The sequence below is a fragment of the Dissoconium aciculare genome, assembly GCF_010015565.1.
Source record: "Dissoconium aciculare CBS 342.82 unplaced genomic scaffold K489scaffold_10, whole genome shotgun sequence".
Lineage (NCBI taxonomy): Eukaryota > Fungi > Ascomycota > Dothideomycetes > Mycosphaerellales > Dissoconiaceae > Dissoconium > Dissoconium aciculare.
This window is the reverse complement of record NW_022984960.1, coordinates 1,059,526-1,086,783: the sequence shown is the minus strand read 5'-3', so window position 1 is coordinate 1,086,783 and position 27,258 is coordinate 1,059,526. Positions and strand designations below refer to the sequence as shown.

The 27,258-nt window shown below is 53.3% G+C and overlaps 9 protein-coding genes across 9 annotated transcripts; 5 read left to right on the top strand and 4 right to left on the bottom strand.

Annotated features, from left to right (window-relative positions):
* Positions 1 to 93: 93 nt before the first annotated feature.
* K489DRAFT_44707 (uncharacterized protein) lies at positions 94 to 3,339 on the bottom strand. The gene has a single exon (XM_033608617.1). It carries the CDS (start codon positions 3,014 to 3,016, stop codon positions 383 to 385), a length of 2,634 nt encoding a protein of 877 aa, XP_033457884.1. The 5' UTR covers positions 3,017 to 3,339; the 3' UTR covers positions 94 to 382.
* Positions 3,340 to 3,537: 198 nt separating this feature from the next.
* On the top strand, positions 3,538 to 4,116 carry K489DRAFT_323619 (Adaptor protein complex sigma subunit; the record flags this gene model as incomplete). The annotated part of the gene is made up of 3 exons (XM_033601707.1): positions 3,538 to 3,572; positions 3,638 to 3,938; positions 4,015 to 4,116. 3 exons carry the CDS (start codon positions 3,538 to 3,540, stop codon positions 4,114 to 4,116), a joined length of 438 nt encoding a protein of 145 aa, XP_033457883.1.
* Positions 4,117 to 4,873: 757 nt separating this feature from the next.
* K489DRAFT_44671 (uncharacterized protein) lies at positions 4,874 to 5,484 on the top strand. Its single transcript, XM_033608616.1, has one exon. The coding sequence runs from the start codon at positions 5,012 to 5,014 to the stop codon at positions 5,336 to 5,338; it is 327 nt and encodes a 108-aa protein (XP_033457882.1). The 5' UTR covers positions 4,874 to 5,011; the 3' UTR covers positions 5,339 to 5,484.
* A 147-nt stretch (positions 5,485 to 5,631) lies between these two features.
* Positions 5,632 to 8,181, top strand: K489DRAFT_412051 (uncharacterized protein; the record flags this gene model as incomplete). Its single annotated transcript, XM_033607883.1, has 1 exon — positions 5,632 to 8,181. The coding sequence occupies one exon, from the start codon at positions 5,632 to 5,634 to the stop codon at positions 8,179 to 8,181; it is 2,550 nt and encodes an 849-aa protein (XP_033457881.1).
* A 486-nt stretch (positions 8,182 to 8,667) lies between these two features.
* Positions 8,668 to 9,693, top strand: K489DRAFT_372575 (oxidoreductase-like protein; the record flags this gene model as incomplete). Its single annotated transcript, XM_033603347.1, has 1 exon — positions 8,668 to 9,693. One exon carries the CDS (start codon positions 8,668 to 8,670, stop codon positions 9,691 to 9,693), a length of 1,026 nt encoding a protein of 341 aa, XP_033457880.1.
* A 70-nt stretch (positions 9,694 to 9,763) lies between these two features.
* On the bottom strand, positions 9,764 to 11,111 carry K489DRAFT_390186 (uncharacterized protein; the record flags this gene model as incomplete). The annotated part of the gene is made up of 2 exons (XM_033606575.1): positions 9,764 to 10,461; positions 10,592 to 11,111. The coding sequence occupies 2 exons, from the start codon at positions 11,109 to 11,111 to the stop codon at positions 9,764 to 9,766; spliced, it is 1,218 nt and encodes a 405-aa protein (XP_033457879.1).
* Positions 11,112 to 11,870: 759 nt separating this feature from the next.
* On the bottom strand, positions 11,871 to 16,643 carry K489DRAFT_412048 (uncharacterized protein; the record flags this gene model as incomplete). Its single annotated transcript, XM_033607882.1, has 1 exon — positions 11,871 to 16,643. One exon carries the CDS (start codon positions 16,641 to 16,643, stop codon positions 11,871 to 11,873), a length of 4,773 nt encoding a protein of 1,590 aa, XP_033457878.1.
* Positions 16,644 to 19,599: 2,956 nt separating this feature from the next.
* On the bottom strand, positions 19,600 to 21,669 carry K489DRAFT_382771 (GRF zinc finger domain-containing protein). Its single transcript, XM_033605457.1, has 2 exons — positions 19,838 to 21,669; positions 19,600 to 19,780 (listed from the first exon to the last, which is right to left on the bottom strand). The coding sequence occupies exon 1, from the start codon at positions 21,359 to 21,361 to the stop codon at positions 19,892 to 19,894; it is 1,470 nt and encodes a 489-aa protein (XP_033457877.1). The 5' UTR covers positions 21,362 to 21,669; the 3' UTR covers positions 19,600 to 19,780; positions 19,838 to 19,891.
* Positions 21,670 to 22,234: 565 nt separating this feature from the next.
* On the top strand, positions 22,235 to 27,220 carry K489DRAFT_433509 (WD40 repeat-like protein; the record flags this gene model as incomplete). The annotated part of the gene is made up of 4 exons (XM_033608517.1): positions 22,235 to 23,204; positions 23,255 to 24,885; positions 24,940 to 26,832; positions 26,954 to 27,220. The coding sequence occupies 4 exons, from the start codon at positions 22,235 to 22,237 to the stop codon at positions 27,218 to 27,220; spliced, it is 4,761 nt and encodes a 1,586-aa protein (XP_033457876.1).
* Positions 27,221 to 27,258: the final 38 nt, after the last annotated feature.

Genomic DNA, 27,258 nt, shown 5'->3' with positions numbered 1-27,258 from the left:
TGTGTGCTATCCCATGCAGATGCCATGCTTTACCAGAGCATTCGATCTCGCCAGGAATTCTTATTTTGGTAGCCTTCAGCACAAGATCTAGTCCTCTGTTGCTTGGTTGAGGTCGATTATCTTAACAATGTGGACTTTGGGGGCTGTGCCTGCAGCACGGAACCATGGTTGATTCTGATCATTCCGACAACCGCGAAACGAAGAAGGGGCGTAGAAAGGACACCATCTCGAAGTCGGAAGACAACACGGATCGTGGATCCAGATCCTAATCGAGAATCTCAGGACAGGGTGGACCTGGCGAGCAAACATTTGGTTCGAGATCCGCGGGAGATGCTCCGAGGGGCATGATCCGAACAATCATCACTACTACAGTGAATGCTGCTCAATCAGTATATTGACCTCCACAATAAAAGCAGACACTGCAAGTCGCGTACAAAGCGATTGCAAGCAGGTTCATCGATGGCGATGATGCAGCGGAAGAATCGGGATCTACTTTTCGTGATGTGCTATGTTCTCGATGGCCAGTCTGATTCCCGATGTGGTTTTCGAGAACTTCCGGGTTGGTCGGGGTTGAACCCGGTCGTGCGGTGCTCGCTGTCAAAGTGTGGTCGTCCGCTTGCGCACCTGCGTCCAAATCCGGGTTTTGCGATAAATCCGGCTGCAGCGGAACTTCTCCCGGTCGCCGTACCTGCGTTTGACACGGCCTTTGGGATAATTCAAATATAGCTTCATCACTGAGGTATTTCAATCCGCAGAGACCGCAGGATTTTGTCATGGATGATTGCGCTTGTTGTGTTTGTTGCATCGCTAGAAAGGTTAATGCACAACGAGGATAGTGATGGACTTGTTGTGGATTGCTGCAACGGGCCCATTTGAGGCTCTCGAATTGGATCGGAGTATTGCATGTCTCGCAATGTTCTGAGCTTGACAATGACTCATTCCCAGAAATACCTGGGTCAATCACATTACTATTGGGCTGTGTGTCGATACGAGCTTGTTCTTGTTGCTGCATCATATTCAGTTTGTGTGAGATTATTCCGTAAATGTTCCGAATCTTCCAACCGAGCGGGTCCTCTTCCGAGATGACTTCAGCAAGGTTTACACGATTGGGAATAGCCAAAACAGACTCTACAAGGATCCCGATCATTTCCGCGTCGAGATTGCTCTGACGTCCTCCGTTGTCCGCAAACGGCTGCTGGCCAGTCTGGCTGCTAATGACCAAGCGGCTGATTCTCGCCGCTCGTAATCTCCTGATATTGGACACGAGGAGAAGATTATTCTGCAGATGCTCACGGATGCTCAAATGTTTTCCAATCAATGGGTCATTCGGACCGATAGCATCTTGAGATTGTTCCACTGTAACAGACTCTGGCATCGCATCTTCGATGTTTCGGATGATGTTGTCAAGATCCCTTTCCGCCATATTTGTGTCGTCTTCTCTGAGGTTCAGGCTCCTTGCGAGCGCGAAAACCAACGTTTCGGTCGGAACCTGTCTCTCACGATAAATTTTCATTTTTCTCAATGGTAGTAGAAGGCCCTTGGCAGGTTTGGCTTCCCGTGTGATGTTCACAACTGTGACCTGCTCTGCCCCAATGGCGTAGGCTAAAGATTCTGAAGGGTGAAAGGTGAAACATGCGGCGATGTAATCATCGAACGGCGAGCTGGCGATTCCCCATACGCGTTCTTGCACGCCTGTAGCGTTGTCATACTGCGAAAGCTTGTCCAATTCCTCCCTGCTTAGACGTGGATGGCCTGAGCCATGCTCGGTGCTATGAGCCTCTCGGCTTTCGAGGAGTTCCTTTCGCCAGTAGACGTCGGAATCTGCTGACATCTCCTTGCCATGGGCAGTCATCTTGAGGCTTGCTGTTTCAGAGGATAAAGTGGACACATGTGAGCTCAAATTTATTTGCAAGCTAGTTTCGGCATCGCCATTGGGCACTTTTGAGGTGAAGGCCAGGCCAGAGATGGGATCCCACCGATCGTCTAGATGATGGCTTGAGCTCGAGGGTGGAGCATTACTGTAGCGAACCTGGTGCACAATATTGTCGCCAAAGACAATCAGACTGTCACAAAGATCGAGACTCGTGAATGCGAGCGGAGCAGTGAGATTTGAGTTTTCCGCTAGGAGGGCTTCTGGTTGTACATAAACCCCCGCTGGCTGTATCGTGATGTGGTTGTTTAGCTCTGAGATCTCCAATCTGACTTTGAAAAGCCTGCCCTTCATCAGGTAGGCCAAGGTCGAAGTGTCGTCAGGATTCCAGCTTGACCAAGCAATGTGGTCAGCAACGAGTTTCCACCCTCCGTTCTTTCCTTGATCTTGGTCGGCATCAGCCATTTCCACGTCTCCGTCAGACGTAGTATCAAAATGACCACAAACCGTGGCCCGCCACTCATTATTTGTACGCCATATTTCTCTCATCGGGGTGCTGATCTGCAAGAAGAGAATGTGACCACCGTGTGTCGACACTGCGACGAAATGACGACCTGAATTATCTGATTTGTTGTTTGCTGGATACCATGGAGCACTCCAAGCAAACGCCTGTATTCGCTGCACAACTTGTATGTTGGTCACTTTCCGTTTTCGGTAGAAATCTTTGACAGCATGGTTGACAATTATTTGTCGCGTCCACTGTATGCTCGGATATGGCTTCCCATCAGCTGCCCAAATCGATACAACATGATTCGTGGTCAAGATGGCAAGAATACATGCACCGTACTTCCCGGGGCCGATGTGTGACCATGCTGCAGCATGTGCCGTATTGATAGACAGCTCTTCGCCCGGCGACCAGTGTACGTCTGGCAAAGGCAGACATCGTGGAATCTCTGCCGTCGTGAAGCCATTGATCTTGATGATTGTCGTATTCCAAAAACTTCCGCTGGAATTATGGTCCTTGCTCAGTCGTGGTGTCAAGATAGCGATCGATTCACCACCAAGTACCGCGATGCGGTTGTCGGCTGACCATTGAACTGCGTCCAGGGTCGTTGGCCAAAACGGGAGTGTGATCTTGCTGGCCATGGCGATGTCCTGTCAATTAATATATTGTGAGCGGAGATTTGGCCTACATGATCCTCGCTCTCAAGGTGGAGATTCGATGGCGGTCGATTTTGCACGACTCCGCCGGCGCGAAACCACTTGACAAGTGAAGTTGCTCTAGGATCGAAAGGTCTATCACTACGTGCTTCAACGGTTTGAATGGAAGTCTGAATTCTGCACGTAAAAACATTCTTTTATCACCGCAAAGACACAATCGAAATGACCGAGAAGATCTCCTGACAACTAGGTCTCCATTATGCCACTAGAAAACTCAATACTCACGGCGAATTGCAGTTGCATCAATCATGATAATGGGAATAAACATCGAGTTCTAAGTTGTTTTCAATGTCGACGAAGGCACATCTTAGGGTTGACATCTCGAGATTTTTAACGCCTCAGGCGCAGAAAACAGCTCGAGGCAATCGATCATATTCGCTTCCTCACGTCAAGAAAGCGGTACAGGCGTTGTTGCGATCACCTACATCGCAGTTGGATCAGACAAAATGGTTCTCTCCTTTGTGTTGATACAGAACCGGCAGTAAGAATTGTTCAGCTGAACGACAAATCCCAATGTGTGCTCAAGCTGACGCAGCCACCCCATAGAGGCAAGACCCGCCTGGCGAAATGGTATAGCCCGTATACCGACGATGAGAAGATCAAGTTGAAGGGAGAGGTGCACCGACTGGTGGCCCCGCGTGATCAGAAGCATCAATCGAACTTTGTCGAATTCCGAGGTGCATCAAAAGTCGTCTACCGCCGCTACGCCGGCCTCTTCTTTTGCGCCTGTATCGATGCGAACGACAACGAACTCGCCTACCTAGAGGCCATACACTTCTTCGTAGAGGTACTCGATCAGTTCTTTGGGAACGTCTGCGAACTGGATTTGGTCTTCAACTTTTACAAGGTGGGTCGTCAAGCGAGCGGGAGCAGGGGTGTGGGAAAGTGATATGCCGGACAGGGCTGACGTTACATCTGCTCAGGTGTATGCCATACTCGACGAAGTGTTCCTGGCAGGAGAGATTCAAGAGGCCTCGAAACAGGTTGTTTTGACACGACTAGAGCATCTAGACAAATTGGAATGAGGAGGAGCTTAAGGGAGCTGATAGGAGACCCGGACAAGCCACACAATCCACCCGGATTGGTGATCCTCAAGATGCACGCCGCGTAAATGGACAGCACCAAACGGCATTGCGAAGTTCTGTCTTTTGTCGGCGGTGGAAAAGCCTACGGAAGCTGAACCAAGCAAGAAGGCATCGAATGAGCCCCGCGACATGCAAGGCTTAAGGTTTGACTTGACGCTGTCCGCGTGTTGCATACCCTTCCATGATAATGCATGTTCTCAAACTCTTGAGGACGCCGATAAAGCTGGAAGCGAGGCAATTAAGGGCTTTTAGGTCATGAGCTCTGCTCCACCACAACTGTTCTGGTCATGGCGGCAGCTTGGTCCTGCGATTGATGCCGCATGTCTATCACATGCGCGACTAGAGATCTCCGCAAAGTTGCTCGACCGACATCAGGACTTGCCGCCCTCCCTACGATTACTCTGCCGGCTCGAGCAATCAACATGAAAATCTCAGCTGTCCGTTCCTGCCACGTCTGGTACACACTACACGTCAGGGCAGAAATGGTTGAATGGCCTTGTGAAGTGCCTATGGATGAGGCGGAACATTGTACCCATCGATCACAGAGATCCCAAATTTAGCAAGACATTGTTGGAAACTACCATAGGGCACGATGTTTCGTACTTGCTTTCAGACGAGCAGGCTACAGCTGCACCTGCGCAAACGAGCGAACATTAGACAGCAACTGCAGCAGGGCTACGAAATGAACATTCTGTTTATCTTTAATGACATCCTTTCAAATTCTCTTCGCTACTTTCCACGACCTCGCCGACACGGCCCTCTGCTCTATCCTGTCTCCTTTCCGTCATCTTAAGCGCTACATTTCCCTCGTCATCCTCTCAGCGACATCGCTACTATGCAGCTCTCTACTGCAATCATCCTCACCTTGACCGCTTCTCACCTATCGAACGCCTTTCTTCTCCGTAACGACCGGCAGATTTCTGCGTTGTCTCCACGCTCAGCGCCTCTCATATTTCGAGCTGATGCCAACCCACCCTTGCCTCGGAATGAGGTTTGCTTCTACTTGACAGATGGCCTAAACTGGACGGGTACTGGTCATAACATGTGCGGCCAAACCGGCATTTGCAGTGAGTCTTGTGACCTGTCGTCGGAAGCTCATCCGCTGACATGGCCTCTGCATTATAAGACCCGTCCCTTCCTGCTCCGCTGTCCTCGAATGTAGCTTCCGCTGGGCCATCGGCCAATCAGACCTGCTTCCTATACACCGGTGAAAATTGTACTGGCAATTCTTCTGCACCGATCGTGTATCCAGGATATCCCGACCTCAACACCGACATCGCTTTCAATGGCTCTACGGTACAAAGCTGGCGGTGCTAGAAGCATTGCTCGATCTCAGACGAAGGATCAGACAGTAGTAGGGGGCCCTCAAGTGCAGCCACTCCGCCAGCACCAGCGCTCCAAGCCGCGAATAATCCTCCGCCTCTGCCTGTCACCGTCACCGTTACTATCACGCAAATGCAGGCCCAAACAGCAAATGCTGCTGCAAACCCAGCGACAGGTGCCACCATCACACTGACAGACACGGTCACTTCCACTGCGACATTGACGTTTACCACGACGGTCACAAACGGACCTATCCCTACTCCTTCGAATGCTGCTGCACCTACCGGCTCTGTCAACGTGTCCCCGCCGCCTGCAAGCTCGCCTCTTGGTAACAATGCAGGTGAAGCTGCTCCAATCGCGTCCTCAGGACCAAGTGCCGCGCTGAATCCGGCAGTCGCCTCGGGATCTCCGTCGGCGTCCGTTCCTTTGGCGCAACAGTCGAGCGTTGCTTCTTCACCAGCTACACCAGGTCAGCCAGCGAACGCCACGAGCGTTCCTGCTGCGACAAACCCTGCTGCACCCAATCCCGCTGCACCCAATCCTGCTGCGACGAACCCTGCTGCGACAAATCCTGCTCCGCTCAACCCTGCTCTCTCTGGCTCCGCTCCGACTGGCTCCGCTCCAACTAGCTCCGCTTCATTAGAGGCAACCACTGTTGCAGATCCGTTGACTTTGAATGCTGCTACACAAGGCAACGCGCCTCCGACCGGGACATCAATCAATTCGTTCACCAACAACCCTGGCCTGACAGGTGGCTCTTCACCAGGGCTTCAACCTTCGCCGACTGCTCAGACTGATTCTTCGCCCGGCCAATCAGGACCTGAAACAACTAGCGGCACTGTACCCCCGTTCCCAGCTGGAAATTTCTCGCAGCCGACCGGCTTTCAGAACGCTACTTTTCCCAATGGGAGCTCGACGCAGACGTCTGGACCTAACACAGCAGTGAGCCCAACAGGACCATCATCGCCATCTTCTGGTTCATCAAATGGTACAGGTGGGTACACAGGCCTTGGTCCAGGAGGCCTTCCCCTTCAGCGCATTCCAGCCGATGGCAGTGATGGCGCGAGTCTAGGGGGCGTTCAGACGGGTTCTGATCAACTTTCCACGACGACGAGACTTTCTCCTGGCATTGAGACTGCATTTCCCAACGTTTCCAGCACGGCAGCTACTGGCACTGGCAGTGCAGTCGGGGCTAGCGGACCATCGGCTCAATCGTTATCGGGCGATGATTTGCAGGGAAGTGGCACAGGCGCAACTGGTCAGACGGGAACCGCGATCGCAATATCGCCTCCATCAGCAAATTCCGTGGGCCCTTCATCGGTGGGAACCTCCAGCGGCAGCGGTCAAGATGCTGGCGAAAGTGCATCGAGTCTAGTTCTAGGCACAGCCTCTGCTGGTACAGCTACATCTCCTAGCGGTTCGAGCGCTGCGATTGATTCTGGAGCCACGGCCACTGCGACGAACACAGCCACGTCTCCTGGTGGTTCGAGCACCTCGATCGATCCAGGACTCACGGCCTTTGCGGTAGATACAGCCATGGGAGCCGTGGTTGACACTACAGGTACCACTATCGCAAGCGTCTCAACCCCGGCAAGCGCACACGGTAGCTCATCTGCATCAGGATCGGTCGGAGCAGGCGCATCGACAGCATCTGCTTCAAACGGATTGAACACCCCCGATGCATCTGCTACTATGATTATATCCGCTGCGGCCGGCACCAATAGTGCATCTGGCGCTTCAGTTTCACCTGGTGTCGCATCTGCAATTCCTGGGTCATCGGGGACTGGGACGTCCGGCAATATCGTGAGCGCATCGAGTGCCTCCGCTACACCAGCATTGGCCATCAGTGTCGATTTGAGCATCCCTGGCGCCGTCACGTTCACGCCTGGCGTCAATCCCGGTTCAACTCCTGGAGTGCCAGTCACCTCTGCACCAACCAATGTCGCTCCCGGCGTCGTTCCCGGTGGTGTTGGTACTGCAAGCGCTTCAAATGCGGCGGCAAGTGGCTCAGCATCTTCGGGTGCTGGTCTTCCAGCGGTCATTCCATCAGGAGGCATCGGCATCGGTGCTGGTGCGACCGTTGGTACGAGCGATGGACCTGGTCTGACCGCAACCGTCAATATCGGCAATCCTAGTTCTTCAGCTACAAGTTTACCAGGCGGTGTTGGAATTGACGTTGGAGCCACCGTCACTGTCAATGCAGAGACGGTAGTGGCCGCTGTCACCAGCGTCGCCAGCCCAGTAGTCAGCATCCTTCCTGTATCGCTCCCTACTCGAATTGCAGTATCTGCCGACCTCGGCGTCACGGCTGCTCTGCCAGCGGTCACCCGACTTCCTCAACTTCTGCCACAAGCGCCTGCTTCCCCAGAGACCATCATCATCATCTCCACGGTCGCTAACCCACCTTCCATTATCACCATCACGACTATTGCCGCGGCTGCGGCTCCCTCGACCGTCACACTACCAGGTCAAGCGGCCCCTGCTGCGCCCACGACTGCTGCTCCCCCAGCAGGATCGGCTGCGGCGGCGGCTGCGATGCCTCTCACATTGACGACAATGACAAGCACAATCCGATCACGCCAGGGTTTGATTCCGGCGATCATCAGCGTGGCGACAAGTTTGGTGCGCCAGGAGGTCAATCCGCTTCTGCCTTCAGGGCTGAACAGGATCTTAGGAACTTGAGCGAAGATTCTCGTTGAGGAAAAGGCGGAGTTGCCGACATCATTGGGCCATGAATCATACTGTAATCCCACGATGGCTTGTGTCCTAGGAGGGTTTGTTTACTTTCCCGACAGTCATGTACATAGCGTGATCACCTAATCGAAACGTTTCCTTTATTACAACTGAATTTTTTTCGTTGGATCAGCGCGAAAATACGGTTGGTAAGGCAGGATCCGAGTGTTGCATCGGGCATACTTCGGTGTGAATGGCCCCGGACGGTCACCCGAATTTGGCGGGGCAGTGTGACAATTCGGCGGGGCCGATAGGTTGCAACGTCATGGTTCTGGGCGGGAATATCGGCTGAACATTCATTTTCAACATTGCGACTTGCTCGCTGACATATCAACACCACAAATTTCTGTATATAAGGAAAAGCGAATCTACGCTCAGGGCATTGAAGCGTATGATCAAGAATCACGGAATCCTCCCTTCCAACAAGTAATCAAAATGACCATCACATACGGCATCATCGGCACCAACTGGATCACCACCTCCTGGATCCTCTCCGCCGCCAAAACCAAACAATGGACTCTAGGAGCCGTCTACTCCCGCACTCTCTCCCAAGCCAAAGACTTCGGCCAGAAGCACAACTGTAACACTTCCTACGACACTCTCGACGCCCTTGCCGCCGACTCCTCCCTCCAGGCAATCTACATCGCCAGCCCAAACAGCCTGCACTACGCCCACGCGACGCAAATGCTCGAGGCCGGCAAACACGTCATCCTTGAGAAGCCCGCGACTTCCACGCCCCGCGAGCTGGACGCGTTGTTCGCGCTGGCGGCGCGGAAAGGCGTCTACCTCATCGAAGCATACCGACATATCCAGGAGGCGAATTTCAAAAGATTGCGATCGCAACTCGTGGAGGAGCAGCGGCTGGGCAGAATCTACGGCGCGAGCTTCGGGTACGCGTCGTGGAGCAGTCGATATTGGGATGTCCTGACCGGGAGCCAGCCGGTGCCGAACATCTTCTCGCTGGAATTCTCCGGCGGCAGTTTGGTCGATATCGGAGTCTATCCGATTACGTTTGCGGTGGCACTGTTTGGGGCGCCGAGCAAGCAGACGTATGTGCCGTTTATGACGAAGTCGGGCGTTGATGGTGGTGGAGTGGGCATTCTGCATTACGAGGGGTTCGGCGTGCAGATCAATGCGAGCAAAGGGTATCGCAGCGCGGCGCTGTGTGAGATCTATGGCGAGAAGGGGACGTTCACGATCAATGCCGTCTTTGATGTGGAGAAGGTGGAGTTTTGGGACCCCAAAACTAAAGAGACTTCGCTGGTGGAGGTCGGACCCGTGGCGGATTATGATAACGGGAGTGTGAACATGTTGGAGGAGGCACAGGAGTTTGCGAGGATCATCAATGAGAAGGATGAGGCGGCATTGAAGGAGTTGGAGAGGATCTCGAGGATCGTCATCGGCGTGACGTCGGATATGAGGAAACAGGGAGGAGTCATCTATCCTGCTGATAAAGAATGATCGTGGAGCAATGTAAAACAAAATGGAGCGGATTCAAATCAAAATTGAATCAAAAGCTTCTTGAAATTCTTTACTGCTTGCCTCTCCTCAATTTGAACTGTTCTATCCATTCACTCGCCCTCGGCTTCGGCACCACAAAAACTCTCACCAGCCCATCCACAATCTCCACCTTGCCCGTCCCCAAAATCTTCCCAATGGTGAGATTCTTTCCGGCCTTGATCAATCCACCCTGTGCTGTCTCCATATAACATTCCACGCCCTCTGCAGATTTCTCCGATTTGTACTCTCCCTTCTCATCCCAGGGCACAGGGAGGATGTATCCGAGATGCTGTCCAAGCGTTTCCGTCTCCCCAAAAGCCTTGATGAAATCCGTCTGCGCGTGAAGGGGATACAGAAGAAGTAAAGGGAAGTTGAGCGCGGACTTGGCATCGTTCTTATCCGCCAATTTGAGCTCCGCGTCTTCCATCTCAGGCGGACTGTCCGTTTTCCGATTCGGCAAAATCCCTCGTTGATGCAGTGCGAATCGCAATGTGGCAGCTTCGTTTCGCGCGCGTTCCTCGCGTTCCTGACGGGCAGTCTGCACGGCCAGGAGAGCTTTCTCGCGCGTTTGGACTTTAGTCAAACATGTCTTGAGCGCAGCGTTGTCGGGGTCGAATCCCAGGCCGGAAGTGCATGCGTCGGCGGCTTCGGGGAGTTTGTCAAGCACGAGACAAGCCGACGCGGCGCGATACCATGCCTTGACATTCCGGGGGTTGAGTTTCAGTGCAGCTGCACAATCGCGATTACAGGAACCGTAATTTTCTAAAATCATCCGAAGAAAGCGAGAAGACAAAAGATTAGTTTCCCGACGATAGCGTAGTCTCTGCTCAACATCATAAGGGAAAAGGGGCAGTGATACTCATCTCAAGATTGCACAGCGCTCGATTCGCGAGACACGTTTCCTCGAGCGCCTTCTCCTTGGCCTTCTCCGCCTCCTCGTCCTCCACCACAGGAATATTCTTGGGCGCAACAGACATCTGCGCCGCAGCCTCCACCTTCTCATTCGTCGGGACGAGGCGACGTAGAGTCAGGATCCCCTTGGAATAAAACTCCCGCGCATCAGACCAATTCTTCATCCGAGCGGCTTCGTTGCCCTGCTCCTTGAAATTGGCCGCGACTTCGAAGGGCGTTCCCTCGTAGGCCAACGCTTTCAGGGCTTCAATTAGAACGTTTTCTTCGGCGTTGGCTTTTCCATCGGCCGCGATATTGGGTTCGTCGAGAGAGGTCATGAACAGCGGGATGCGGTTCATTTCTGCGACGAGCTCGTCGGCCGTCATGTCGCGGGCGGCTTGCAGGCGCGGTGGCATGGCGGCGGTCATGGCTTCGACGAAGTCGTCAGATTTCTGGCTCGGAGGGACATCTTGCTCGTTTTCTGCCATGATTCCAGATCCAGCAAATATTTTCTATCTGAGAGAAGCTATTTCTTATGGTGGATCGTCTTGTTGTACGACGTCCGCAGATGTTTATTGGTAATAAAAGACGGAGTGGCATTTTTCTGCAAGATGATGTAGCGCGGGGATGTCATAGATTGTAAATTTCACGATAAGATAAGATCTTGCCTCGCAAGCAGCATCATCGTCGTCTCTTGACTTCAAGGTTGATGGAGAGGGACTGTGAGGTAAACATAGCAGACAGATAGTCAAGACAAATATTTAGGAATTAAATTCATAGCTGTATGAAGAAATGAAAGACGAGGGAGATACTTGTCGTGAGAAAGATTCTATATTTGAACATATGATCTCGCGGACGAGAGGAAGCGAGAGAGTAGCGAATAGTAAGTAGTACAGATTTTTAGTGCTTGGCTTGTGAGAGATCTCGCGTAGGTCTAGATGAGTGGTGTATATATGCGGAAGCAGGGGAAATGAGAGAAGGAAAGAACAGGAACTGGGAAGTAAATCGCAATGAAAGGAAAACAGAAACATTGCAAGAGGAAATGGTCTCTCCCATTTCCCCCCTTGTTGAAAAGACCCGCTGCGTTTTATTGAGAGAAATGCCATCCTTCGTGAAGTCAATTAGAGACAGTAAGAAAGAGAGTAAGAAGAGATGAGGGAGCGAGATCGAGAGAGATTACAAAAACAAGATGAGAAAAAAAAGGAAAGGCAACTCGTGGATTCCAAAACTCAGCGTTTCCTGTAGAGTTAGAATCCCTTGAACGGATCCGCCGTTGCAGCAGTGCCATCATCAAATACGAATCCCGACTGCAGGGACTGCATCTGCTGCCCTGCTTGCGCCGCCGTAAGGCCTGTCGTCGTCGTCGGCTGGCGATAACTAGCAGCGACGCCACTGCTGCCCGCCCCACTATCGCCGCGGGTCCTCGCCGTACCGGTCATACTACTTCCGTTCGCAACGCTGGAATTCGAAACGCTGGCGGTCGAACCGGTTTGGTAGCGTAAGCCTGAGGAGGCTTGGTTGAAGGGCATGCCGGCGGGGATGTACAGCATGTTATTATTCTTGCTGCTGCTGCTGGAGGCGATGGCGGGACCGTCGGTATAGCTGCGGGCGACGCCTGGACTGGGAGCGGCGGCACCTCCGCCAAAGAAACCACCCATATGAAAATCTTGGGAGTCGTAGACGTCGACATCGTGGTCGACAAAAGCTTCCATGCGGACGGTGCCGACGGCTTCGAAGAAATTCGGGGCGGTGGGGCTGGTGTTGGAGTTGGAGGCGGATTTGTTGTTGCGGTGGTGACGACTGCTGGAGGTGGTGGTGTGGTGGTCGGAAAGATAGCCCGAGTTGGACGCGGTGGATGCGGCGCCGGAGTAGGCATACGAGGAGGAGTAAGAGGGAGTCATGGTATGGTAGGTCTTGGGAGTGTAAGTTGCCGCGGTGCCAGCGCCGCTGCGGGTGTAGTAGGAGTTTTGATAAGGAGGAGCAGATGAGGCTGGTGCGGTCAGGCCGGCTGATTGCGGGCCATTGGACATCACTGCAGCGCTGGCCTTGGGAATGATGATCGGCGTAGGGGTAGGAGAAGAGAAGTTCCGAATGGAAGATGGCAGGCGAGGATGATAGGCGGATGTGCCAAGAGTGTTGCTGCGCTTGCGTTGGTGTTTGCTAGTGGTGACGTACAAACGCGGCACTGAAGGAGGCTCAGCAGCGACAGATGCTTCGTGATGGCGGTCCGTTGGAATCGCATCCGAAGTTGTAGTGGTGGTCGCGACAGCAATCGGACCCGTCTCCGGGCTTTTCGCTTTGGCTAGGCGGATTGAATCTCGAACGTTCGATCGCCCAAATGAGGGTGACCGGTCTCGGCCAGAAGTGGTAGTCGGCGACGCTAATCCATCATTGCTCTCAGGTGCGGGAGGAGGCTGTAAATGACGAGGTACGATGGCCGGGTTGTTGGAAGAAGGCATAGTAGGGGACATGGGGACACCATGGGGAGCAGTATTGTTGTTTTGCGCCAGGAACGTCAGAGCTGTCATCCAGAGCATGTGCCTTTCGAGATCGATAGCCGTGAATTTGAGCGCACGCTCGGGAGTGAGGATAAGGATCGAGCGAGCAAAGGCCGATCGGAGCTCCGGCTTAGCGGGAAGAGGCGTAGGGTCTTGGACGTCGAGAACAGATTGAATGGCCAATTTCCTCCCCTTTTTCCCGAGCAATGCCTGTCCGCTCGTAGGCTGCTTGTTATCCCACATGATAGTCCTCTCATATGGACTGAGCCAAACCCAACGTTTGTGGCGAGTACCGTGGGCCTGGATATTTAACGTGTTGCTGTTCGTACTGGCACTGCCCATGCTGCCTGTACTGCTACCAGCATGGTGATGTCCAGGAGGAAGCGGCACTGAAACCTCCGCAGAAGAGTCCTCGCCGATTCCGAATGATTTGCGCTTGCGGATGTACTTCCACATCCATTCGCCAACCATGGTCGCTGCGATGGCATCGACGAGGTTTGGCGGCTCCACTTGAGAAGCAGCGGCTGCAGCGGCCGCTGCGCTCGCAGTAACGTGGTTGGTGTGTACAGGTGACATTGGAGTCGTCATCTGAGGACCAAGAATGGTGACTTCCTGCACGGAGAGCGGAGCAGGCACTTCCAGAGTGGATCCGTCGACCAAAGGAATCGGAAGATCCGGGATGGGGAAGTCGGTCGCGATGGGTGGGCTGTCAAATGCCATTGATTGCACAGGCGTGAGGTCGGGAGATCGGAGACGGCGCCGCCGGATCTTGGTGGTTGTGGGAGAGGAGGGGTTCTTACCGCGATTCCCACGAATGATGGCAGCTGACTGGACTTTGCGCAGACCAGCTTGGGCGGCGGTGCTGTAGCGATTGCTTCCACTCCCGGGCGTCGGACTGGATGTGCCATCGCTGAGGGCTGTTGCGATAGTCTTTGAGCTGGATCGAAGTGGGATTGGATACGGAGGCACGGCAGGCACCGACTGAGTGCTGTAGCTGCTCGAAATGGCACTGGCGAAGCTAGGGCTGCGGGATCGGTGGCCTTTCGTATTTGACGTGCTGCCACGTTTGCTGTGCATTTGTGTGCGAGAGGGTGCACGGCTGCTTGAGACAGAGGGGGCGGGCGCAGCACCATACGAGCTGGCAGTTGTGGGTCGCTTGCCATAAGAAGATGTCACGTCATCATGTGCGACCCCATTGGATGCTTCAATGGCCTCCGAAACTCCTGTCGCAGCCGCACGCACCGAGACCGGGTAGTCTCCAGCCACGTCGTCATGAAGATCCAGATCCGCGATCAAGTCATCGTAATCGCTGTTGTTGTTGTCCGACCAGCCCTCTGTATCATCCCCGTGCTGTAACTTCTTATCGAGGGACATTTTGCGAGTCTGTTTGACGCCGTATTGAGCCGAACGGTTGAGCGGTCCATTGCTGACCGCCTCCGGGATCGTAGCTGGGGGAGGCGAAAGGACCGGCCGAGGAAGCGGGAAGGCCTTGAGGGGCATGGCATGTGGTGAGACGACATCCCGGGAGCCCATGCCATCGCGAGTGTTCTCCCTGCTGGACTGTGGAGACTGCACAGTCGGAGAATATTGGAAATCAAAACTCGAAGCCGCTCGGATGGAGATGTTTCTGACCAAGGCCGAAACAGATGCGCGTTTTGATTGAAGCGAGTCCACCAGAGTCGGACTCGGTAGCAAATGAGCGGCCAATCGAGGGACGCGTTTGTCGACGCGAATCTCCTCGGTCTGCATACTCGCGTCCACGCCGGGCCACGGCAGATCGGTCTGGGCCGAGGCATTCTTGGTTCCAGGAGGCAGGACGGCTGGTCGTGGCGAGGATGGCCGCGAGCTCGGAGGATGAATGGCGATTGCAGGTACAAAGGATGCCGGAGAAAGGCTGTCTTGCTTCGGTTTATGGCTACGAATAGTCTCTAGCTCTGCGATGTCAGTCTGGGTGGATGTAGACGTGTATGAAGAATGTGTGATGCGAGCCCTGGGTGAATCCGATGTTGAGATTTCGTCCACCGCAGCTTTGGCGACCGCTGCGGAATCATCGCCTAGCGCAGGAACACTTGCGATATCGTGGCTGTTGCTGGTTGCTTGCGCAGCCACAGCCGCAGGCTTAACAGCGAAAACGTCATCGCCCGAGGCGTCCTCTCGGTAAATTGCAGCCTCGCCGTCATGGCTGGTGATTTCCACTCGCGGCGGAGTCGACGGAGGTGAAGGCTGATACCCGCGATCAACATATTCCGCCTGACGCGCCGGCTCTCGGACCGCCGCAACGATATTCGGCGGAGGCAGAAGTGGTGATGCTGCCGCGGGAGTGAAGGAAGATTTCGTCGGCGACCCTAGACTCGCTGCCGCGGCATTGCGTTTAGGCGTGCTGAAGGGTTCTGCGCGCAGACTCTGCCGTGATTCGATGCCACGTTGGAATTGCTCAACCCGAGCACTCTGTCGAGCGTCGACAATGCGTGGATTGCGGTGATCGATCTCGCGCAATTCAACGTGCCGGGCAGGAGTCGCGAGAGTATATTCGACTTCTTCGTCGATCGCATCGAATTCGTCGTCGAACTCTTCGTCGTCTTCGAGCTCATCAGCCAAGCTGTTTCCTGCGGGACGAATTGGCTCAGGAGTTTCCAGATGTCGTGAGATCATCGAGCCACGGGCATGCCGCGAGCGCGTGCTCACGGCGCTTCCATTCCGTCTGTGATCAGACTTCATGGGTGTCGTAGCCGAGTGGATGCTCGCTGTGTCGCTATCATTGCCCAATGCGCTGTCTTTGAAATGGACTTCCTCCTCCGGCTCTTCAATGTGCACAACGGCCGCAGCGGCGCTTTGTTGAGCGGTCATTTCGTCCACAAATGCTCGCAGCCGGCTTTCCGTGACATGCAGACGGCGCTCGAGCTGTCGCCGCTCGCTGTCAAATGCTTCCTTCTCATTCTCCCAGATGGTCTGTGTCCGCGCGGCGTCCTCATCCTGTTGTCGCACCTTCTTCTGCAACGCTTCCAACTTTGTCCGGAGATCCTCGTTGACCGCGTGCACCTCATCTCGATCCTTGATCAGGTCTTCCACGGCCTCAAGAGTGCCCTGTTCCATCTGCTGAACGGCCTGTTTCGCCTTACGAACCTCTCGAGTGCTATCGGAGTATTTCTTTGCAAGGACCTCATTTTCGTTCTTGGCGCTGGAGAGGGATGATTCGAGGTTCTCCACCAGGTTGTTTTTGGAGTCGAGCTCCCGTCGGAGCGTCAGGATCTCCGAGACAAGTGACGCGTGGAGGGTAGGTGTGAATCGTCGAGGATCCACCACCGGTGTCCGCAGACCATCCTGGCTTTTTTCCTGATTTGCCGACGTGTCGATCGGGAGAGGTGGGGGTGAGGCTGATTGCTCGCGTGAAGAATCACCGAGTGTCGCGCGAGAGGAGCGCTTGGAACGGATATAACTCGGAGTCTCGTAAGGAGTATCGGCCGGTGCTGGGAGGCCTTTGTTGCTGGCCAGGTTTGAAAAATCGGAAAAGTAGTCGGCCATGGTCTTCGGCCGTCAAATGAGTGTGATGGTGTCTATTTCATGTGCTCGTAATGTGCAGTAGGGTCACTTCGTGGCGTAGAGTCGTCGCTCGAATGCGTGGTGATCTTTCGCGCGTCTATCCCACACGCAAGTATCGTCGCAAGATGACTTTCAGTCGCTCCAAACCCGCTCTCTTCCTCTTGTAACAGACAGGTCCAGACAGGGTTGGATCTGCAATCCGAAGATCATCAGTATGCCATGCAGGTGAAGAGAAAGGTATGATGCGAAGCGCGATCGGGAGATCATCCGTGAAGACAGGGATCGAGAGCACGAGAGTGAAGGCTTTCCCGCCCACAGGCACACATACCACCTATGACCAGCGCGCCGCCAGCATTACGTCGACCGTGATTATTCTCGTTCTTGCGGGACAGCAGGATGAAAGAATGGTAGAACAGGTGGAAGCAAAAGGAGAGGCGTTCGGTTCGCTAACGGCGTCAAGCCCCTCGGCAGGTCGACCACAGAGAAAGATGGTAGGGAAAGACAAGTGCGCAGAAGGACAAGCCGTTTCGATCGATCAACGAGGGCGTGAGGCGTAAAGGAGGAAACACTCCGGCGGACACACGCATCAAACAGTCGCGATGTATTGAGGATGCAGATAGAGAGGTAGGACAGCTAGGAAGACAGGCCACCACTTGTGTATCTCTCTCGTCCTCGCTAGAAAATGACTAATTAGATCATTCCACAGCACCGATGATACATACAGCGAGTGTTATTCTATTCATCTCATAAGCTTCCCGAACTGCATGAACCCACGCAACATTCATACAACTCCTCGTGGCCAGGGACACTCGGGCACCACGCCAGGCATCACGCCAGGGCAGCGGCGGACGGCGGACGGCGGGCAGGTGAGGAGTGGTCGAGAGATGACCGGCCACCAACCAGATACAGAGCCGTCCATTCTCATCCTCGCCCAAGGTTTGCCTGGCGCGCCTTAGTTTCCAGGGCCGCATTTTTTCCTCTCGGCAGGGAAACGCGAAATACTGATGGCGTGGCGGCGGAAAACAGGACAGGCACGAATTTTGTCCAGACGACGTCGACAAAAAGGGGGTGCGGCGCCCCGAGGTGCGGCCCGTGTTTCAGCGACCGCAGCCACCATCAGGTCCGTCACCAATTGTTTGTTCATACCTGTCCAGCGGATCGGAGCGCACAGCACACACGGCAGGGGACTGTCTAGGATGGACTGTACTGTCGGGACATTTGTGTGTGTGTGTGCCAGTCCGTCGCGTCATGAATGGTCGTTTTACTACTCGACGCGAAGGAGTCGGGAATATATGTGGCGTGCGATACCCCATCCAGCAGGCCTTCCCAAGCTCGCTATCAAGGATCGTGAAACACACGAAAGATACCGAGGGAAGGATTTCGCTCTGATACAAAATGCGCACCAACAAAGCGGACAAAGGGATGTATGGAGCAAGGTCCCATGCATGGATGATGACACAGCAGCAGTAGTTCGAAACCTCAACCCCGGCAGAACGCCGTTCGGGGAAAGGAAAACCTCATCGCACACTCTGGGGTTGTATGCAAGGCGAGAATCCGGTACGCTGTCCGTCAGCGATGCAGTTGCGCCCACTAGTATCTGCGGTACCAGACTCGCACGCGATTTGTTCGGAAAGAGAGGTCGAAATCTACACATGCATCGTAGGCGCACCGCGCTGCATCGCGAGAGGACAGAAGTGTCCGTCGTACAATTTTCAATGCACGATATTTCCTGTCGGCAATTGACATGTGGCCCTCCCAAAGGTGCCGTACAGTACTTCCCCCCTGCCGAGCGATCCCCATTCTGTGGGTCCACACTACTCCATATTCCGAGAGGGTAGGCTAGCAGGAACGTTCTACACACCCAGATAGGCGAAGCAAAAGAAATCACACAGTCCAGCGTTATGGAGAGGTTCAGTGTACGGAATGGATGTTATCATCGGCGTCAGCATCAGCTGATGTAGACAGATGCCTCATGATGCAAGGGGGACGACTGAGTAACGCAAAAGGCGTAGATATTGACAGGGTAGTGCAGCAATATTAGGATGCATTACACTAGGTAGTGTAATAGCACACTGCAGCGTCACACCTGCGTACAGGCAATATAGCGCTGAACTGTATTGTTACATGGGACAAAAGAAAACACCTCCGACTTTTGCTATCAAATTGATCAGCGATGCATGGTCGGCATTGCATCGTCCAGTACTCTGCATGCTACCCGAATGCATGCACTCCACCTACCCACCATAGATAACATTTCAGCGCCATTTGAGGAGACGCTACATTGAAGTCAGAGAGAGCCTTATTACGGCCACCTGCCCATCATGCTCAGCATCATCGCCAGGATCACCGTGGCCATATATGGATCATACAGTATCATCCCTCTCACCATTTCCATCCATCACTATGGTCATTAATTCATCGTTGACCCTGAGTCTTGCATCACTAAACTCTCCGTCATCTCGTCAATCCAAATCTCGCGATGAAATTCCCAACGGGCCTGCCTAAGTGCCCGCGGCGGGAAATTCCATGTTCAAATCTCCAGAGCGTCCGGGGTATCGCATCAAGTGAGATATTGATAATATTTCAGCTCCGCCTATCAAGAAATCCATGTGCCTATCATGCATGATGCATTACCAAAATGAAAGACCGTTGGGAGAGAAACTCCTATTCGCCATTGAATTACTGGGATGATGCTCGATTTCTGTACAGTACTCGTGCATTCCCGGCCTGCGAAAAGTGTAAATGAAATGCGGCTCGTTTGCGAGGGAGACGAGATCGTCATTGGACGATGCGCAACTCTCCCCTTTTGGAATTCTTAATTCCTGGACTCGGCATGTCTTTCTCGTCTCATCACTACATCACGCAGCTTGGAGGAAGGAGTATCGAAAGCGCGACCGTTGCCGTTAGATGACAGGGTCTAGACGTTTCTTTTTTTTCTCTCCCATTCCTCGGCGAATTCGTGACTCGATGATGACGATGGCGGCCACGGCATCGTCGTCCCGTGAAGCTGTGCCGACGGTGTGGTGACGGCTTCCTTGTGAGCATTCTGGCGGATCTCTGATGAAGCCACTACAGTCTGCGAGGAGCACCGATGTTCTCAAGTCTAAGTATTGCGTTGGCTGCTGAGGGAGTGAGCACAACGTCTTTGCGGAGATCCAAGAAGCGTCGTGACCTACACTTGCTAGATTAAGGACGATGTTTCATTCCCATCAATTTTGTGAAGACTCTCTTCACTGAAGCCTGTTCCCATCAGCTTCCTGCTTGACCGAATCGACCTCGTCCTTCTCCATAGCCACCAGCTCTCCACCATCCACGTCTCCCATCCCAGTCAATGGCCCGTTCGCGTTCCCCTTGAAGCCCACCGCCCACTTCGGCCTCCCATCAACATCAAACTCCGCCCACTCGAAAAAGCCACAACTCTTCTTGCCCGGCGTAGAATCCGCATGACACATCCAAACATATCTGCCACGGGAGACCGCGCGCTTCTGGACACATCTCAAAATGGTAGGCAGATGACATCGACATCGCGGCGTGAGTCGCGGGTGGAGATCCGCGCGGTAATGGCGGTAGGTCACGTTGAGGCGCTTCGTCCCGGCGATGGGGTGGGGCGTGATGGTCGGGGTGGCGGCGACAGAGTGCTTGTAGGATTCCTGCATGGAAGCGTGCATGATCAGGAGGGAATTGTGCGGGAGGTGGATGGCGATTTGGCCTTGTTCGTCACCGTGGGTCGGTTCGTTCTTGTTGTCGCCTGGGGTGGACGACTCGGGGGGGAGGATCTTGCGGATGCGGAACTCTCGTGCGACGCCGAGGGAGAGGCTTCCGATGATGGGGCGAGGACCCAAATAAGTCAACTGGTCCGTATGCCAGCCCACATGCTCTTTGCCGCCTGAATAACAATTGACGAAGCTGGCGTTGGGAGTCCAGGGGTCGGGGGATTGGAATTTGAGCTTTTGTCCGAGAGGTTGGTAGTCACGGGTGCGTCGTTGAATCTCTTCGTTGACTTTGGCTTGGACCTTGGTCGAGAGCTTGAGCATCCACGGCGTGCTCTGTCGGACATTGGCTTCGTAACCGTCGCCGCCACCCCAGAGATACTCTTTCTTTTGCTCATCGACCTCCTCGAGACTGTCGACGTAGAAACGATACGTGTGCGGGCTTTGAACCGTCCTCTCGAACATTTGGAAATTGCTCCTGTGGAAACTAGTCGACTCTTGTAGCAACTCCTTCAGCAATGCGTCCGCCTCATCGTTGGTGAGGAAGTTGTGGATCATCGTGCACGGAGTGTTCGCTTCGATATCCTCGGGAGAGTAAAGATGCAGCGTCTTCCCTTTTTTCGTCAACGCCTTCGTATTGCTTCGCTGAACGCCCTGAACAGCGCCATCCTTCTTCGCATAGGCATGCAATGAGGCTTGGTATCCAAGAGCAGCGCCGCGTTTGCGCTTCAAGTCGGTGCCGGATGAAGAGCCAGAGATGGCTTTGGAGACTTTGGCAATATCACCATCATAAGCCAAGAGGTAGTCCAGGAGAACGTCTTGACTGAGATCTGAATGGAGGGACGCTAGGATGGCAAGCTTGAATTCTGTTGATTCTGTATTGTCGTCGATATCAAGAGCTGGTGGCACAACAGATTGGGATTGCTCGGTGGCGACCTTGGATCGTTTCGAACTCTGCTGACAGTCTCGGAATTGATCAGATTCATCCATTTTGGAAGTCTGCTTCTCGAATCGACATGGTCCTTGACGAGTAGAAGGCGATTGGATAGATTTGTTTACGAGCGTGTCCTGGGACAGATTTTCACGTTCCAACTGATGAGCTCTGCAGTTGTCGAGACCCCGGATTTTTGAAAAGGCGAATTTCCCAAACTGCGCAAAGCCCGCCTGATAATGATTCGAGATGCGTGATCATCGCAGGAAAGACCATGCGAGTGTATACTGAATATATCGATATACTGGATGATATCTGCGGACGTGTGGTTGAGAGGCCGGCTCCATTACGCTCATCACGTTCTGGAGTGATTTCGACTGTCGTTACAGAGGAGGTTTTCGCTCTCGATCTGCTATTTATTATAGATTATAGGATACAGCGCGATGCCGGCAAAACTGCGCCCGATTGAAGCATCCCCTGCAGGCTATTCCGGGCGCAGACTCGCCAGCCGCAGTCACCTCTTCCCGCCCGTCGCTCCTCTTCGCCTACTTGGCAACAGGTGCAGATGCTGCTGCTGTTGAACCAACTCAAGAATGCACCACAGAGCGGATCCGAAGTTTGGCCGATTCGTCCACACCTGGGCAAGACCATAACCTCTGTAATAAAACCACCTGCATAGCCGAAGGAGCGGCGGATGACCGACCGAGCACAGAAATACAATGTTCGAGTCCGTTGTAGGGAGCTCCGACAATCCAGTATCTCTACTGGATCCTGCACCTCTATCCAGGACACCGGTAGATAAGCACATTCAGGTTGTCCACTCGAAGCTGGAGCTCGGCTGAACGATTTGTTGTTTCTTGGTTTCGCCGGCGCGATTCACTGCATTGTTACCATTTCAATCGACACAAGCGTTCGCGCGCGCGCCGGATCCGATGGTGCCGCCAAAGCCCGACGTGACACTAGAAAGCGCTGCCAGATACACGGTCGCATGGATCGCTGCGCTCGCTCACGAACGGGCTGCTGCCTTGATGATGCTCGATGAGAGGCACAACGAGCCCACAGACTTTACGCAAAATGCCAGCGATGCGAACAGCTATTCATGGGGGAAAGTAGGCCGCCACAATGTTGTTATAGCCTCACTCCCAACTGGAGAATATGGTCTGGCTTCAGCGGCGTCCACCGCCAACCATCTTTGCTCTTCGCTCCCCCATATCCGAGTCGGGCTTCTTGTTGGCATTGGCGCCGGCATTCCTACACTGGATCCGACGGATGCAAGCGTATATCTGGGCGACGTTGTCGTAAGCAATCCGGATGACACGCATGGAGGAGTTGTCCAGTATGATCTGTATAAAGCGAGCAGTAGCGACGGCAGTAGCTTTAGGGAAAGGAAGGGATTCCTGGACAGTCCTCCACGCGTACTTCGAACTGCACTCAATGCTCTGCAAGCAGAACATGAAATCTCGTCGTCGGGGCTTGAGGACTACCTGGTTGCTTTCTCGACAAATGAGAAAACGCGAGAACGATTTGGCTACCCTGGTAGTGAAAAGGATCGTCTGCGCAGAGAACACAAACAGACAAGAAGTTTGCCATCCATCCATTATGGGACCATTGTTTCTGGAAATGTTCTGATTAAGAGCACGCTGGAGCGGGATGCCATTGTGAGCTGGCTGCTTTCGACCAAGGTTGACCCGATGTGCTTTGAGATGGAAGCCGCGGGTCTTATGAACAGCTTCCCTTGTTTAATTATCCGTGGAATATGTGACTACGCTGATGAACATAAGGATGATACATGGCAGCGGTATTCGGCGGCAACCGCAGCAGCGTTTGCAAAGGAACTCCTTTCGTATGTCCGTGTTAAGGAGGTGGAAAGAACAGCCTCGATTCTTGAAGTTCTGGGGCAAAGTCGGTGACCTGTCCTTTGGTATCCCATTGGCTGAGCTAACACCCTACAGTCAAGCAAGATGTCTCAAGCGTTCGTTCAGATATGCGCATGCACGACTCAAGTCTTCGATTCGGACTGAGTTTCAAAGTCGCTTCGGGGGCGAAATATGACGGAGACATTGATCAAGAGAACGGCCTTGGCTATTGTCTCGAAGGTACTCGAATGGAAATCATTGACTTGGTTGATACCTGGATGAACGACCCCGTAAGCAAACGAATATTTTGGCTCTGTGGGATGGCAGGTACAGGCAAATCTACGCTATCTCGGACCATTGCACAAAGATGCAAGACGCAGTCTCGGTTAGGAGCCAGCTTTTTTTTCAAACGGGGCGAGGGAGATCGAAATAACGCAAGATTATTCTTCCCGACAATCGCGAAACAGCTTTCCGATCAGATACCAGAGATGCGGGAACATATACTCCATGCCTTGGGCGAGAACTCCGGTCTTTGCGATGGCAACCTCCAAGAGCAGTGTGAGAAGTTGGTTGACAGTCCATTGCGCAGTATTGATCCATCAAATCTCCCAAATGATAGATACATAATCATCATAGATGCTCTCGACGAATGCGAGCATGATCCTAGCATCAGCATGCTACTGCGACTACTATCACAAGCAAGCAAGGGTCATAGACTACCTCCATTCCAGATCTTTGTGACCAGCCGACCGGAATTACCTATCCGACTCGGGTTCAAACGGCTCGACGAAAGCACCCATGAAGACGTAATCCTCGAACAAGCGCAACGACCTACGATCGCCGGCGATATCCAGTTGTTCTTTGAGCAACGGGTAAAGGAGATCAGGGAAAACTATAGTGACCAAGATCCCTACGAGCAGCTGCCTTCGGATTGGCCGGGTGCGAGCAGATTGAAGCGACTTGTAGACTCCGCAACACCGCTGTTCATCTTCGCGTTTACTGTTTGTCGCTTCATTGCGGACGGAGACCCTGAGGAAGGCTTACAAAGCGTGATTCGCGAACGCGATAGAAATTCCTTGCTAGATTTCGGACCAACATACCTCCCAACATTGAGGAGATTGCTCCGCCGGAAAAGTGCTAAAGAGAAGGAAAAGGTGCTGGCGCAGTTCCAAGAGCTGATCGGCGCGATAGTCCTGCTTTCGGAGCCGCTTTCTGCAGAGTCCTTAAGTATTCTCTTGCAGCTAAATCTCCGCCAAATGCATGAGTTGCTTAAAAATATGCATCCTGTGCTGAGCATTCCGAAAAGAAAGGACAGGCCGATCCGTTTGTTTCACTTATCCTTTGCGGAATTTTTGACTGGGGACCGGACCGATAATCCATTTTGGGTAGATAAGATCGAAGTCCATCGCAGGATCACCCGGATGTGTCTTGATCGACTAGGGCGGGACGGAGGCCTCTTCAAAGATATGATCGAAGTTGAAGAGCCTCAGACCCGACGGACGTCTATCGATCAGTCGCGAATCAAGGGAAGTATCAGCGCAGATGTCGCATACGCGTGCAGTTACTGGGCTCTCCATGCAGTTTCGGGGGAGCAGCAGATGAGTGATGACGACGAGATACATAAATTCCTCGAAACACATCTCTTGCACTGGCTGGAGGCGCTAAGCTGGCTGGGAAGGCTTTCGACCGCGGTGTCACAAATCAACGACCTGCGCAAGAGAGCAGAGGTACGTCATGCGATTCCCTTGGTGCATCGACCAGTGTGAATTGACGAGGCACAGAGCGACTGTTGCGATAAGCTTGCCGCATTCCTTCGCGACGCCCGGCAGTTTCTGATACACAGCCGGTATATCATTGATCTCGCTCCTCTACAGGTCTACCATTCGGCAATAGTATTCACGCCTATCCAGAGCATTGTACGGAAAACTTTTCACAGGGAGACGTATGCAACGTGGGCGGTTCTGCCGGAAGTGCGCTCTCAGTGGAGTGCGAATTTCTATAAGCTCGAAGGCCACATTGATCAAATTGTTGCTATCGCCTTCTCGCCGGACGGTCAATTTCTGGTATCTGGAAGCGATGATAGGTCCATACGGCAATGGGACTCGCAAACGGGCGAATTTGTACAGAAGATGGAAGGCCATAAAGATAGCGTTGATGCAGTGGCCTTCTCATCAGATGGACACATGATTGCATCTGCAAGCCGCGATCGATCCGTACGGCTCTGGAGCACTTACACAGGCGAACTAGTCCTGGAACTCAAAGGCCACGATAGCGCCATCAACGCAGTGGCATTCTCACCCGATGGGAGATCCATTGCTTCAGCATCAGGCTGTATGGTACTGCTTTGGAAAACGCACTCATCCACGGGCGCTCAAACTCCGCAAACCCGAGAACATGAGAGTAAAGTTATCGCAATAGCTTTCTCACCCGACGGAAGAACTTTGGCATCAGTAACCCAAGGCAACATACTGTCTTTACACCGGACGCACGAGCAGACTACTAAGTCGGTACAACGGGCCCTCGGAAAGCCTGAGGGCCAAATAACGGCCAAAGCCACATTCACACCGGACATGAAATTGGTAGCGCTCTGTTACTGTCGTGTGCAGATATTCGACGTGCAAACAGGTGATCATATATTAGATCTTGGTGGAAATGGTGCATTCATTGACGCGGTTGCTTTTTCGCTTCACCCACGTTACATGATTGCTACGACCTCGAACTCGTTAGTACAGCTATGGGACGGACGAAGCGGCGAGCTTTTGCGAAGGTTTCAAGAGCAAGATCTAATTTGTTCAATTGCCTTCTCGCCAGACGGAAGCGTCCTCGCGACAGGTTCATGGGGACAGACAGTACGATTATGGGATTGTCACTTGGACGAAGCTGAGCATAACCTTGCTGGACACGACGAATCAATCGAGGCAGTAACTGTGTCTCGAGATGAACGATTCGTTGCAACGGCATCCTGTGACCAGACAGTGAAAATCTGGGATATGGCAACAAGAAGGCCAGTGCATGAACTGAGGGGGCATACCGATGGTGTCAGCGCCGTGGCCTTTTCTTCGGACAGTACTGTCCTCGCTTCTGCGTCTGAGGATTGGACAGTGCGAATATGGGACACCGATACAGGCAGTCTTGCGCATGAGCTCAAAGGGCATGAAGATTGTGTTAACGACGTAGCCTTTGCTTCACATGGAGGGATACTTGCTTCAGCGTCCGATGATCGGACGGTGCGAATATGGAATCGGGACGAGGGACGTCTGGTGTACGAATTGAAGGGACATAGGGCAGGCGTCGACGCTGTGACCTTTGCTTTAGACGGAGCGAGTGTTGCTTCGGCGGCTGAAGACTGGACAGTACGGATCTGGAGTTTGCAAACGGGCGATCTACTTCAAGTGATCCCCTATAGTGAGTTGTCAGCGCATCACAGGCTCGGCACTGAGGGAAGCCTTCTGCAAGCAGAGATGGGGACGTTCGTCTTGAACGATCTTCGACTGCGGGACATTGAAAGGACTTTCATGGTGAAAGATTCCCTCGCCTTGAGCGACCAATGGATACTCCACCGAGGACAAGAACTTCTGTGGCTGCCACATGACTACCGAGGACACCGTAGGAAGAGTCTGAGGGTTTCAGCATCGCAAGGAAAGACTCTAATCATTGGGCAGGCTTCGGGTGCTGTATCGTTCTTCCGCCTGAGATAGTTGAGCCGCGTATGTAGATCACCGTCGTTGATTATTTTTTGCAGTGCAAACTCTTACTTAGAACGTCTTTGGTCGTGGAGCTATTCTACCTATCTAGGGAGGTAAACACGGCAGCGTCGGTTTCTGGATACGGAAGGCTCGTGAGGGAGATTTCACGGATAATGTGCAGAAAGCTCGCACTGGCATCCTTCGAAGTCGGTTGAAATCTGCAATGTCAGACGCGACGGGGACAGAATACAAAGGACGCATGCACGTGTCGAATACACAAGCCAAGAGGAGCTCGATCGCCTGCTTACCTCGATTCAGAACAACATCGCTGTCAATATGGAAGAGCAAGCTTGCAGTGAAGCGAAAGTCGCGTTAGATGCGTATTATAAGGTGAGAAGACAAATCATATGTCAT

What these genes read in the sequence shown, in the direction of transcription:
- K489DRAFT_44707 (XM_033608617.1), bottom strand. Translation starts at nt 3,016, where the DNA reads ATGGCCAGCAAGATCACACTCCCGTTTTGGCCAACGACCCTGGACGCA.
- K489DRAFT_44671 (XM_033608616.1), top strand. Translation starts at nt 5,012, where the DNA reads ATGCAGCTCTCTACTGCAATCATCCTCACCTTGACCGCTTCTCACCTA.
- K489DRAFT_382771 (XM_033605457.1), bottom strand. Translation starts at nt 21,361, where the DNA reads ATGGATGAATCTGATCAATTCCGAGACTGTCAGCAGAGTTCGAAACGA.